Genomic DNA, 15,268 nt, shown 5'->3' with positions numbered 1-15,268 from the left:
CCCAGGCTAATGGGAAAACCAGAAGGACAACAAATGTTACATACTTCAACTTATATAAAAGTGGGAAAGTAAACATCCCAAATTAGCAAAGTTGGCTCCAAAGCCCATAAAACCAAAAAGAGGTCAGGATAGAATTGGGTAGAGGAAAGGAGGGTGTGACGAGGTTTCAGTAGGAACAGAATACCTGTAATATCAAATGGAATTCACCTCCAAAAAAAAGGGAAATCCACCCTGGGTGAGGAAATAATGAGGCCACGTCTGCAACCTGGTGGGTCAGCACACTGGCTAATGGGAAGAACAAAGAAGAGGTCTGGCAAGTATGGACCGGAGGCCTTGGTAAGATACAGCTTTTAGCATAGAAAAGGGAATGGAGAGATATTCCTTGGAGGCTTGTGGTAAAGAAGAAAGTGGCTCAAGATAAAGGTCCTACTAAAACAAGAGACTGTCAAAGACTGAGAAGATAGGCTATCCCCAAAACACACTATTTATTTAAAAAATTGCACTTGGTTGTAGCAAATAAAGAAGGTACTTGAATGCGGAAAATAGTATGTAATTTCCCCCCGCCATCCAACAAGGTCACCTATTATTGCTAGTCCAGAAAAATCCAACATAAAAAAATGACAATAAAAACAGCAAATGAAGGCACTCAAGAATAAAACAAAATAAAAACTAGTCACAAGATAGAAGTAAACTATAACAATATCCCAACATATATGAAATATATTTAAACATACAATTGCAGATTTGAAAGAACACCACAAACCATAAATTTAAGAATTCATAAAAGGAATGAACAAAGAGCAGGAAGATAGGAAATAGCAGCTAACTGAACTCAGACAAAAAATGAAAAAAAAAAGTCATCTCAGAAATGAAGACAGAATTACAAGCCACCAAAGGGAGAACAGATAGCATTGTTCTTTACAAACCAAAAGCACTGTAAACAGAAATAGAGAATATAAATGAAAAGAACCAAGAAAATGAAATTAAATAAAGAAGGAAATAAAAGAGAACAAAAAAAGGTGATAAATATAGAAGATAAAGAAGATATAATATACAAATAACTGGAGTTTTTGAAGATGAAATACAAAATAACGAAGCAGAAAAAGTATTTAAATCTATGTTCAAGAAAACTTTCTTTAAATAAAAAGACTCAAATTCACATACTTGAAAAGGCCCACAGTACATATATGGCAAAACTGACCCAAAATAGTCAATTCTGAGTAATATCTTAGAGTTAAAATATTAGTCTTTAAATATAAGGAAAAAAGTATTCTGGTCCTCTAGGAAAAAAGATTAAGTCCCTGGGAAAGTTAAAAAAAGTCAGGTTGACATCAGTTTTCCTTATGGCAGTATACAAAAGCAAGATAAATGGGAGGGAAGTGTTATTTTACTTTATCAAGAATTTTAAATTGTACAATAGTAGCGAAACATTACATTGAATCCTTATCACTCAGAAAACTACACTGAAAACTACAAAATATTACTGAGAAAAATTAAAGAAAACCTAAATAAATGGAACAGTATACCTTTTCATGGGTCACAACACTCAGTATTGCTAAGATGTCTATTCTTAAATTGACTAAACATTGAACACAATCCTAATCAAAATCCAGGCAGGCTTTTGTAGAAATTAACAAGATAACTCAAAATTCATATTGAAATGCAAAAAAAAAAAACCCAAAACTGCAAAAGACAATGTAATTTTGAAAAAGAACAAGAACATGGAAGAGCTAACATAATGTGATTTTCATACTTATTATAAAGCTACAGTAATCAAGATAATGTGGTACTGGCATCAAGACAAACAGACCAGTGGCACAGAATACAGTTCAGAAGCAGACCCACATATACACAGATGATGCATCTTTGACAAAGTACAAAGACAACTCAGTAGAGAAAGGACAGTCTTTTTGTCAAATGGTGCTGTAAGAGTTAGGTATCTATATGCAAATAAAGAAAAAAGAACTTGCATCTAAACCTTGTACCACATGCAAAAATGTCTTCAAAATGAATCACAGATCTAAATGTAAAACCTAAAACCATAAAACTTCTAACAGAAATACAAGAGAATATCTTTGTGACCTTGGGTCAGGTGAAGTTTTCTTAGATACGGCACCAGAAGCAACATCCATAAAACAAAACTAATAAATTAGACTTGATCAAAATTTAAAACTTCTGCTATTCAGAACACCTTGTTAGGAGAATGAAAAGACAAACTACAGACTGGGAGAAAACATTTGCTAAACTTACGTAATCTGATAAAAAACATATATTAAAAAACTCTCAGAACAAGAAAACAAACACAATTTTTAAAAATAGGGGAAAAATTGGCAAAAAAATTGATATTTTCAACAAAGAGGATATATGGATGGCAAACATAACTTCTTTGCTAATATATTTTAATGAAAAGATGTTTAATATTATTTGTCAGGAGGGAAATATAAATTAAAACCACAATGAGATACCACTATACACCTATTAGAATGGTCAAATTAAAAAGATCAACCAGGGACTTCCCTGGTGGCGCAGTGGTTAAGAATCTGCCAGCCAATGCAGGGGACACGGGTTCAAGCCCTGGTCCGGGAAGATCCCACATGTCGCAGAACAACTAAGCCTGTGCGCCACAACTACTGAGCCTGCATGCCACAACTACTGAAGCCCACGCGCCTAGAGCCCGTGCTCCGCAACAAGAGAAGCCACCACAGTGAGAAGCCTGGGTATCACAATGAAGAGTAGCCCCCACTAGCCGCAACTAAAGAAAGCCCACATGCAGCAACGAAGACCCAACACAGCCAAAAATAAGTAAATAAATAAATAAATTTATATAAAAAAAAAAAGATCAACCATACCAAGTGTTGGAGAGAAGACGAAGAACTGATACTCTCATACACTACTGGAATGTAAGCTGGTAGAACCACTTTAGAAAAGTCTTGTCAGTTTCTTCTTAAGTAAAATAATACACTTAACAAATGACCCAGCAATTCCATTATTTGGTATTTACTCCAGAGAAATAAAGATATATGCCCACACAAAGGCCTTTATGTAAATATTCATAATAGCTTTATTCATAATAACTTAAACTGGAAACAACCCCAAGGACCAACTATTGGTGAATGGATCAAATTAAATATCCATAAAATAGAAAATTACATAGCCATAAAGAGGAACAACTTACTGGTATAAGCCACAGCATGGATAAGTCTCAAAAGCATTATTTTAAGTGAAAGAAGCCAGAAAAAACTACAAAGTGTATGATTCTATTTAAATAACATTCTAGAAAGGTGAAACTATACTGTCACAAAGCAGACCAGCAGTTGCAAGGGGCAAGGGACTCAGTACAAAACTGCAAAAGTGACCTTTTGTTCTATATCTAGATTGTGGTAGTGGTTACAAGACTGCGTATGTTTGTCAAACTCTTCTCTTGAAATGGATGAATTATATTTTATATAAACTGTACCTCAAGAAAGCTAAATTTAAAAACCTCATTTGAAAAAAATATTCCAAAATTTTTAAAAGTGGGAAAATATGATTTAAAAGTCTGTCATCTAAATTATTTTGTGCCTCCCTGAAAATGTTCTTTTTATTAAGGTATACTAATTAGGAAGGTCATATGAGTAATCAATTACGGTAGACATAATAGGCAGTGAATCTAAAATTTAGGATCCTACGTCTTACCCACTTCTCCAGCTGTAATACTTGGGAATGCAGCCAACCCTTGATGCACACACAGAAGGAAGCCTCCACTTGTCTTGTAGGCATTTCAAATGCATTAAGTCCAAAAGAGAGCTAATTCTCTACCTCTACCACACTTCACCATTACTTTGCACCACCACCACCCCCGCCCCATCCATCTCCCAAGAAACCTGTTTCTCCTCTGATTTCCTGTTGAATCCACAAGTAAACCACTATACATCCAGTTTACCAGGTCAGAAATCTAGGAATCTTTGATGCTTCCCTATTCGTCTTATCTTTCACATCCAACTGTATATTAAGCCCTAAATCTTAGGCTGATTTGCCTCCTAAAATATCTTTCAAATCCTTTCATGTCTTGGTTACCCCCACTGTCACTGCCCTAATCAAGCCACCATTACCTTCTATCTAGATTACCACAACATTTTGCTAACTTCTTCCTGCCTCCAATCTTATCTTATTTCAATCCATTTTCCATTCAACAATCAGAGGGAATTTTTCTAAACTACAAACCGTGATATTTTTCTACCTAAAAGGCTTCAATGGCTACCTGCTGCTCTAGTATAAAGTCCAAACTTCCTACCATGGATAACAAAACGCAGACTCTACCTCTCTAATTTCTCTCTCTGCAGGCTTCCTTACACTTAAAGATGTGGCCATACTGAATTTTTTCAATTACCTGAACACACATTGCTCTGTCTTATTTCCAGGCCTTTTTACATAGTCTGTCCTTCTGCCTAGAATATTTTTCCCTATCCTTAACCTAACTTCTACGCATCCTTTGAGACTCACCATGGACATCATTTCATCCAAGACACCTTCCTGAACCCTCCATTAGATTCCCCTTCTAAGTGTTCTTACAGCATCCTGTACTTCTCCAGTGACACGTCTTACACTGTGCTATAATTACTTATCTACAAGTCTGGATCCTCTTCCTCCACAAAGGCAGGGTTTATCTCCTGTCAGCCCAGGGTACACACCCAGTTAGTACAGTACATGTGATATATTTGACACTCAAATATTTGTCAAGTAAATGACAGAGATTTTTATTTCAGCCTTACAATCAATGCCAATATCATAATTCAGACATGAGCATAATTCCAATCTTCAGTGCTACCACAGCCCTTTAAAACAGGAAAATTAGGTAAAATTCTTTGTTGCTCTCTATCATGTTTTCTGAACCCCAGCCCCACCACTTCTTGTTTCTTTTATCCTACATGCCAGACACTAAGTGCCCTTATATTCTATTCTGGGCGTCTAAGGTCTCCTAAACCAACTAGATCTGACTTCTCTTTTTTAATTTATTAATTTATTTATTTTATCTTTGGCTGCATTAGGTCTTCGTTGCTGCACGTGGGCTTTCTCTAGTTGCGGCGAGCGGGGGCTACTCTTTGTTGCGGTGCACGGACTCTAAGCGTGCAGGCTTCAGTAGTTGTGGCATGCGGGCTCAGTAGTTGTGGCTCACGGGCTCTAGAGCGCAGGCTCAGTAGTTGTGGTGCACAGGCTTAAATGCTCCACAGCATGTGGGATCTTCCCAGACCAGGGCTTGAACCCGTGTCCCCTGCATTGGCAGGCGGATTCTTAACCACTTCACCACCAGGGAAGTCCCTAGATCTGACTTCTAAGTTTCTTTTCCCTTCTTCCTATGCTATTAAAGTTACTACTTCTGAAATCAGATTTTCAAATTAATTAATGCAAAATATGATATGAGTGGGATCTCAACCTTCTCACAGGCATTTTTAAAAATTGTAAGTTTATTATTCAACTTACAAAAGTACTATATGCTCATTTAATAAATTTACCCCATCTCACACAGTTAATCACTATTAATATTTAGATGTACTTCCTTCCTGTTTTTTCTCTCCAAATATTGTACACATACAATATTTGGTTTTTTAATAATTTGTGAGCCTGCTGCTTCACTAAACACTAAAATATAAGTGCTGTCCATATAATCAAAAGCTTTTTAAAAAAGAACTACAATATGATTTAATTGGGAAAGTATATCGTGTTATATAATTATTCCCTTGGGGGCATTTTCACAGAGAATCTGGCTCACCCAAATCCATCTTTAATAAAACATGTACAAGGATGTTTTTTCAGCAAGCTTCCACATTCCACTTCAACTCCAGTTACTTCTACTATCATCACCACCACATGTCGTTCAGAGCAATCTTCCATATTTAGTACACAAACTAACAATTTATGAAATCAAGGATGTACCACATCTAACCCTGGTTTAACTTTTTAATAAGGATGTGTCAGAAAGAGACAGAGAACAGAGACAGACAGACAGACACAGAGAAACAGGCAGGGAGAGAGGAAAGAGAGGGGAAGGAAGCAGGAAAGGAAGGGTAGAAGGGAGAAAAAGAATTAGAAAATATGGGTGGCACAACAAAATTAAACATTTGAAACCCTGCCTTACTGCTAGGGCATAAAAATTGTACTTGCATAAGGACTATTATTTGTCCTTCTTTCTATTAGAAAAAAATTATCACCCTGACTCCTTTTAAAAATACCTTAGAATCATATTATTTCTTACCAGTGCCAATACATTTAGTTATCACCCTGACTCCTTTTAAAAATACCTTAGAATCGTTATTATTTCTTACCAGTGCCAATACGTTTAGAAATTCTCTTGTGTCAAAATGCAGCAAAGTCCGAATATAGGGATAGATTTCTTCCTCAGGGGGAGCTTCTGTTGAATGCAGGCGAATTAAAAATTCAAAAACCTGTAAGTTGAAAAAAAAAAAAGGTGATTATTTTCTCACCTTACGAAGTATCTTGCTGAAGCAATGATTCCCATTTGGGTAAAATAAAAGCAGGTTGAATTTACTTTAAATTGCCACTGTGTTATAACTTCTCTAACCTCTCTCAGCCATAATTACTGGCTTCAGCGATGGTATGCAGCCTCTCTTCTGTCACAGCTGATAGCTCCTGACCCATGTGTAACCCTCTATTACAATTTGTCTTTACCGCATTTTAACAAGAGAGTAAAAATGCTATGAAAATAGCACCAACCTGGTTTTTAACCAAGGGAACAAGATCTTCAGGGATGTCACCAAGGGGATAGGCACGACCTGCTAGACAACAGCTAGAAGAGAAGAAAGAGAACAGATTTGGTGACTTATAATGGGCTAACTTCCCGGGAACACATTGTTTCTCAAACCCAAGATACTAGTTTGAAGTTTAAGCAGGCTCAGCTTTTGTCAGTTAGGTCAGGTCCAAGCCCAGATCAAGATGATAGCCAGTTCAGAAAATGTGGGCAACAGAGATGGTGGTGAAATAACACACCCTGTAACTGAGTAACAGCTTTCATTTCTTCTTATTTTTCCTAAGAAAAACTCAAGCTGCGCTAAATAGGCAAGAAGGAATAAGGACAGATTACCTAAAAGTCTCATACCCAGCATCTGGAAAGAGACTAACAGCATCATTATACTGTTAACAGGCAAAAGCCTCCTGTTCTCAGAGACTTAAATCCAGTGGTTCTAAGAATGGTGAATAAAGATGGGGAATGAGCTAGGCTAAAAAATATCTGTAGTCAGACAAGCCGTCGGAGAGAATTAGAATCTCATGAGAAATTAACTGTACAGTTTTACCTCCAAATCAGACCTTCCTAATGGCTAATGACTTGCTTTGTGGGCTGGATTATAAAAATGTCTCCTGAAAATGCCCTCATTTGGCAGCGGGGGTAGGGAGAAGTGAATTTTAAGCGAATTTGAAGCAGTCATCAATTTTGAATGTTAGAGACAGCTAGATACCTGCATATTCTTAGAAGTTTAAAGTACAGAAGATAAAGTACTAGGTAAATGCTATACATGTTCTTCTACACTAAAAAACCAATGTAACAAATGTGAAATAGGTCTCGAAGTTAACTCTGATGCATACAGAAGCTAAAATGATGTGCCAGCAGGTTCTGCCACCTTCCTGCCTGTCTGCCAGCCAGTTATCTATGTAAAAGCTCTATCGGGACACAGTTCTGAGCCTGCATAGTCTATTGGAAGAACTCTGTTCCAGGAGTAAGGACATAAACATTTCAGCTCACTTCTGTCACTAACTTCTTCGTGATGCAAACTAATCTCTTGCCCTTATATATAAAATATGGACAAATACATATCCCACAGACTTGTTGGTAGTAAAAGTAAAATACTCTGTATCAGGGTTTCTCAACCTCTGCCCTGTTGTTACTTCGGGAGAGAGAACTCTTTGCTGTGGGGACTCCCCTGTGCATTACACGATGCTCAGCAGCACCCCTGGCCTCTATCCACCAGATGCCGGGAGCATCTCCACCCCACCCCAGCTGTGACAAAGCAAAAAGCTCTTTAGGCGTTGCAAATGTCTGGCGGAGGGGAGAGGGGATGGGGGACAGAATCACCCACCGTTCAGAAGCACTGCTGTACATGAAAGAACACTGAAAAACGAAAAGCACTGTACAGACAACAGATGACAGTACCTCTAAGAATAGAGGAGAAATTCTGTAAAAGAAGCATACACACATAAATAAATTAAAAATCTCTTACCTAATATATACAAGAAGCTTGTTGCCCATAACAACTTGCTCATCTAAAATAGAGAAGTATCTTTAGCAATTCTCTCTCAAAACCTTTTCAGAAATATAATCTTTATGTGGAAACAAAAAATAAAACTTGGCATTTAAGGTGAGGCAGGTATATTCCCAAACAATAGAAAAGTGAGATGAGACCGCTTTAATTATTATTATTTTTAGAATTTCCTTTAGATTCTTTTCACAGACACAAAATCAATGAGTCATTCAAGGGTACATGTAGAAGGTATAAATCTTAGTGTAGAGGTCTATGTACTGTTGGCTTAACGAATAGCTTGGACCCAGGGAAGGTATTGAGCAGGCAATGAGTTGCTGAATTAACTAATTAATATTAAGGCATAACTATAATGTCTTCTTATTTGTAACATGGACTCTTGTTCACAAATGTTTAAGAAACTTAAGACTAAACACTCTTTCGGACCCTTTGTATCCTAAGTTACGTCTAAAATGTAAGATTCTGTCATCTGGTAGTATAAACCTATTTCTTGGTTAAAAGAAATTGGAAACATAATTAGACTAAGTTTTAGGCTAAAAGATCAAAGTTAACAAAGAATAGTGTAAGAGCATCAGGAGTGGGTGAAGTGATTAGTAAGCCTTACAGTGTGCAGATTACAGGAATCTGTAGTTGGTAATACTGATGAACTGAAATTTCTACTTTTGACACGAATACTGGAATAATGCAAGCAAGTGTATATCTCTTAATCAATAATCCTTTATAAATACTCCAAATCTGTGTTGTTGTAAGTGCAAATAAACTTGAATTGCTCAAAATCGTATGAATAATTACATTCTGCTTCAATTCCGCTTTTCGAATCAATAAACGTTGTTTTTTAGAGAAGTTTTAATTATGTTCACAGCAAAACTGAGAGGAAGGTATAGAGATTTCCCATCTACCCCTTGATCCCCACACCACACGACCCCCCAACTGACAACACCCTGCACCAGTGGGACATTTCTTATAATCAATGAACATACACTGGCACATTACCACCTAAAGCCCACAGTTCATATTAAGGTTCACTTTTGGTGTTGTACATTCTATGCGCTTTGACAAATGTATAATGACATATATCCACCATTATAGTATCATACAGAATAGCTTCAATGCCCTAAAAATCCTGTGCTCTACCTATTCATCCCTCCTTTGCCCCCAACCCCTAACAAACGTTGATCCTTTTACTGTCTCCATAGTTTTGCCTTTTCCACAATGTCATATAATCGGAATCATACATGATGTAACCTTTTCAGACTGGCTTCTTTCACTTAGTAATGCATTTAAGTTTCCTCCAAGTCTTTTCATGGCTTGATAGTTCATTTACCTTTAGTGCTGAATAATATTCCATTGTATGGATGTACCACACTTTATTCACCCATTCACCTACTTAAGAATATCTTGGTTGCTTCCAAGTCTGGGCAATTATGAAGAGAGCTACTATCAACATCTGTGCAGAGGTCTTTGTGTGGATAAATATTCAACACCTTTGGGTAAAGGAGTGTAACTGCTGGATCATACAGTACGAGTATGTTTAGTTTTATAAGCAATTGTCAAACTGTCTTCCACAGTGGCTGTACCATTTTGCATTCCCACCAGCAATACATGAGAGTTCCTATTGCTCCACATTCTAGCCAGCATTTGGTGTTGTTGATGTTCCAGATTTCAGCCATTCTAATAGATATGTGTACTGGTATCCCACTGTTGTTTTAATTTGTAATTCCCTGATGATGTTGAACATCTTTCAATATGCTTACTTGCCGTCTGTATATCTTCTTTGGTGAGATGTGTGTTCAGGTCTTTGCTCATTTTTTAATCACATTATTCATTTTCTTTTTTTTTAATAAATTTATTCACTTATTTATTTTATTTTTGGCTGCATTGGGTCTTCGTTGCTGCATGCGGGCTTTCTCTAGTTGTGGCAAGCGGGGGCTACTCTTCGTTGCAGTGCACGGGCTTCTCGTTGCAGAGCACAGACTCTAGGTGCATGGGCTTCAGTAGTTGTGGCACACGGGCTCAACAGTGTGGCTCACGGGCTCTAGAGCACAGGCTCAGTAGTTGTGGCGCACGCACTTAGTTGCTCCGTGGCATGTGGGATCTTCCTGGACCAGGGCTCGAACCCGTGTCCCCTGCATTGGCAGACAGATTCCTAACCACTGTGCCACCAGGGAAGTCCACGTTATTGATTTTCTTTTGTCAAGTTTTAAGAGTTATTTGTATACTTTGGATAACAGTCTTTTGCAAATATTTTCTCCCAATCTGTGGATTATCTTCTCATTCTCTTGACATTGTGTTTTGCAGAGCAAAAGTTTTTAATTTTAATGAAGCCCAGATTATCAATTACTTCTTTCATGGATAATAATCTTTCTTTCGTGGATGGTGTTGTATCTAAAAATTCATCACCATAACTACAGTCAATTAGGTTACTGCCTGCGTTATCTTCTAGATATTTTATAGTTTTGCATTTTCCAATTAGGTCTATGATGTACTTTGAATTAATTTTTGTGAAGAGTGTAAGGTCTGTGTCTAGAGTCAACTTCTTTGTGTGTGGATGTCCAGTTGTTCCAGCATCATTTGTTGAAAAGACTATCTTTACACCAATGTATTGCCTTTGCTTCTTCAAAGATCAGTCGGCTATGTTTATGAGAGTCTATTTCAGAGCTATTTTGTTCTACCGATCTTTTTTTTTATTCTTTTGCCAATACCACACTGTCTTGATTATAGTACCTTTATATTAAGTCTTGAAGTCAGGTAGTGTCAGTCCTCCAACTTTGTTCTTCTGTCTAAATACTGCCTTAGCTATTCTGGGTCTTTTGCTTCTCCATATAAATTTCAGAATCAGTTTGTTAATACCCAAAAAAATAACTTGCTGGGATTTTGACTGGGATTGCACTGAATCTGTAGATCAACTTGGGACAAAATGACATTTTGACAGTATTGAGTCTTCCTATCCATGAACACAGAATATCTCTCCATTTACTTAGTTCTTTGATATCTTTCATCAGAGTTTTGTAGTTTTCCTCATACAGATCTTGTACAAACTTTGTCAGATTTATACATAAGTATCTCATTTTTTAGGGTGCTAATATAAATGGTAATGTGTTTTTAATTTCAAATTCCACTTGTTCACTGCAAGTATATAGTAAAGTCACTGCCTTCTGTATATTAACTTTGTATGTGCAAACTTGCAACAACTGTTTATTAGTTCCAGGAGTTTTTGGGTCAATTCTTTCAGACTTTCTACATAAATGATCATGTCACCTGTAAACAAAGACAGTTTTATTTCTTCCTTCCAAATTGTTATACCTTTTATTTGCTTTTCTTGTCTTTTTGCATTAGCTAGGACTTTCAGTATGACGTTGAAAAGCAGTGGTAAGAAGAGGACATCCTTGCCCTGTTCCTCACCATTGTTTCTCATCAATAAGTATGACATTAGCTGTAGGGTTTCTGTACATGTTCTTTATCGAGTTGAGGAAGTTTTCCTGTATTCCTAATTTGCTGAGAGTTTTTATCATGAATGGGAGTTGGACTTTGTTAAATGTTTTTTCTGCATCTACTGATACATGATCATGTGATTTTTCTTCTCTAGCCTACTGATGTGATGGAATACATTAATTAATTTTCAAATGTTGAAGCAGCCTTGCATACCTGGTATAAAATCTCAGTTGTGTTGTATAATTCTTTTTATAGCTTGCTGGATTCAATTTGCTAATATTTTGTTGAGAATTTTTGCATCTATGTTCATGAGAGATGCTGGTCTGTAAATTTTCTTTCCTTGTAATGTCTTTGGTTTTGGTATCAGGGTAATGCAGGCCTCATAGAAAACGTTAGAAAGTATTCCCTGAGCTCTGTCTTCTGAAGAGATTGTAGAGAATTGGCATAATTTCTCCCTTAAATGGTTGGTAAAATTCACCAGTGAAACACATCTGGGCCTGGTGCTTTCTGTTTTAGAAGGTTATTAATTACTGGTTCAATTTCTTTAATAGATACAGGCTTATTCAGATTGTCTGTTTCTTCTTGTGTGAGTTTTGGCAAATTTTATCTCTCAAAAAATTGGCCTGTTTCATCTGGGTTATCAAATTTATGAGCAAAGAATTGTTCATAATAATATTTTATTATCCTTTTAATGCCCATGGGATCTGTACGGTTGTCCCCTCTTTCATTTCTGATATTAGTAATTTGTGTCTTCTCTCCTTTTTATCTAAGTTAGCCTGACTGGAGACTTATAGATTTTATTGATCTTTTCAAAGAAACAGCTTTTGGTTTTAACCAAATCACCCCAAATCAACAATTTTCTCAACTGATTTCCTGTTTTCAATTTTATTAATTTCTGCTCTAATTTTTCTTTTCTTTTCTTCTGCTCACTTTGGATTTAATTTGTTCTTTTTTCCAAATTCCTAAGGTAGAAGCTTAGAGTATTGATTTTAGATCTTTTTCTTTTCTGCTATATGCATTCAATGTTATAAATTTCCCTCCAAGCACTGCTTTTGCTGCATCTCACAAATTTTTGTAAGTATTTTCATTTAGTTCAAATTACTCTTAAATTTCTCTTGAGATTTCTTTGTCCATGTATTACTTAGAAATATGTTGTTTAATTTCCAAGTATTTGGGAACTTTCCAGCTTTCTTTCTCTTAGTATTTTCTAGTTTAATTCCATTGTGGTCTGAGAGCAAGCATTATATGATTTCTATTCTCTTAAGTTTGTTGAGGTGTGTTTTATGACCCAGAACATGGTCTATCTTGGTGAATGATTCATGTGAGCTCGAGAAGAATGTGTAATGTGTTATTGTTGGATAAAGGAGCCTATAGATGCCAGTAGTATCCAGCTGAATGATGGTGCTTAGTTCATAACTTCAGCTCAACTATGTCCTTACTGATTTTCTGCCTGCAGGATCTGTCCATTTCTGATAGAGGAGTGTTAAAAGTCTCCAACTATAACCGTGGATTTACCTATTTCTCCTTGCTATTCTATCAGTTTTTGCCTCGTGTATTTTGACACTGTTGTTAGGTGCACACAGATTAAGGATCATTACGTCTTCTTGGAGTATTGTGTAAGGCCTCTCTTTATCCCTGATAATTTTCTTTGCTCTGAAGTTGGCTGTGTCTGAAATTAATATAGCTATTCCAGCTTTCTTTTGAGTAGTATTATTATAGTACACCTTTCTCCATTTCTTTACTTAATGTGTCTTCATATTTAAAATGGGTTTCTTATACCCAACACTTAGTTGGGTCTTGTTTTTTAATCCATTTTAACAATCTCTTTTAATTGGTATAGACTACTGATATTTAAAATGATTATTAACATAGTTGGATTAATATCTACCATATTGTTACTGTTTTCTATTTCTTGTTCTTTATTCCAAATTTTGTCTTCAACACTTTTCCTGCCTTTTGTAGTCTTAACTGAGTACTTTATATGACTCCATTTTCTCCCCTTTCATATTACATCTATTATGTGTCTATTTTTAGTTGTTGCCCTCAAGTTTGCAGCACACATTTACAACTAATCCAAACCTACTTCCAAATAGCACTATACTGCTTCATGGGTAGTACAAGGACCTTATAATAACAAAATAGTCCTAATTCCTCCCTCCTATAACTGTATCCTTGCTGTCATTCATTTCATTTATACATAAGCATACACACACAAGCATATAATATCAAATACACTATTGCTATTATTATTTTGAATAAAGTGCTATCTGATGGCTCAATTAAGAGTAAGAAAAATGTAAGTTTTTATTCTACCTTTACTAATCATTCTCTGATGTTCCTCCTTTCTTGGATCCAGATTTCTTATCTATATTATTTTCTTTCTCTCTAAAGAACTTCTTTTAACATTTCCTGCAAGACATTTCTATTGGTAACAAATTCCCTCAATTTCTGTTTGTCTGAGAAAGTCTTTCTCTTTTGCTTTTGAAGAATAATTCCTCAGGATACAAAATTCTATGTTGGTGGGTTTTTCTCTCAAAACCTTAAATATTTTATTCTCTCTTTACCTTTTATTTTCTGCAGTTTGAATATATGCCTACTTGTAGAGTTTTTTGTTTTCTTTTTTTTTTTTCCTGCTTATCCTGCTTGGTGTACTCTAAGCTTCCTGGATCTATGGTTTGGTGTCTGACATTAATCTGGGGAAATCCTCAGTCATTATTGTTTCAAATATTGCTTCTGTTCCCTTCTCCCTTTATTCTCCTTCTGATATTCCCATTACATGTATGTTACACATTTTGTAATTGTCCTATAGTTCTCGGATATTCTGTTCTACTTTTCCAGTCTTCTTCTCTTTGCTTTTCAGTTCTAGAACTTTCTAATGTTATATCCTCAAGCTCAGAGATTCTTTCCCCAGCTGTGTGTCTAGTCTACTAATGAGACCATCAAAGGCATTCCTCATTTCTGCTACATTGTTTTTGATGTTTAACATTTATTTTTGATTCTTTCTTAGAATTTCCATCTCTCTGCTTATATTATCCACCTGTTCTTGCATGTTGCTTACTTTTTCCATTAAATCCCTTAATATATTAATCATAGTATTTTTTTAAATTCCTGGTCTAATAATTCCAATACTCCTGCCGCATCTAAGTCTAGTTTTGATGTTTGTTCTGTCTCTTCAAACTTCAAACTCTTCAACTTTTTTGCCTTTTAGTATGCCTTGTAATTTTTGAAAGGCACACATGATGCACTGGGTAAAAGGCACTACAGTAAATAGATCTTTAGTAATGTGGTAGTAAGGTGTGAAGAGAGGGAAGTGTTCTATAGTCTTGATTAGGTCTCAGTCTTTGGGTAAACCTGTGACCCTGGAATGTGAACTTCACCAGTGCTTCTCAGTTTTTTTCCCCCTTAGGTGGACAGAATGGGTTGAAGGTGCTGGAGTTGGATATTTTCCTTCTCCCAGGTAAGTTCGGCTCTGATAAACCCACAGCAGGTCAAGCTTCGGCAAAATAGTTTTTCCTGAAGGGCGGCTTTAGTTAAGAAACACAGAATGCTCTGACATATTTCAAAATGGTTCCTTTCTCCCATCCCCC

The 15,268-nt window shown here is 36.2% G+C and overlaps 1 protein-coding gene across 1 annotated transcript in view; it reads right to left on the bottom strand.

Annotated features, from left to right (window-relative positions):
• VPS8 (VPS8 subunit of CORVET complex) overlaps positions 1 to 15,268 on the bottom strand; it is a 280,105-nt gene that overhangs the window by 153,897 nt on the left and 110,940 nt on the right. The window contains exons 26-28 of the mRNA XM_036850709.1: positions 8,211 to 8,253; positions 6,712 to 6,784; positions 6,303 to 6,422 (exon numbers count right to left, since the gene is read on the bottom strand). Coding sequence (XP_036706604.1) covers positions 6,303 to 6,422; positions 6,712 to 6,784; positions 8,211 to 8,253 — 236 coding nt within the window. The remainder of the gene's footprint in view (positions 1 to 6,302; positions 6,423 to 6,711; positions 6,785 to 8,210; positions 8,254 to 15,268) is intronic.

This window comes from Balaenoptera musculus, chromosome 4 (genome assembly GCF_009873245.2).
Source record: "Balaenoptera musculus isolate JJ_BM4_2016_0621 chromosome 4, mBalMus1.pri.v3, whole genome shotgun sequence".
Lineage (NCBI taxonomy): Eukaryota > Metazoa > Chordata > Mammalia > Artiodactyla > Balaenopteridae > Balaenoptera > Balaenoptera musculus.
This window is presented reverse-complemented; position numbering and strand designations above follow the sequence as displayed.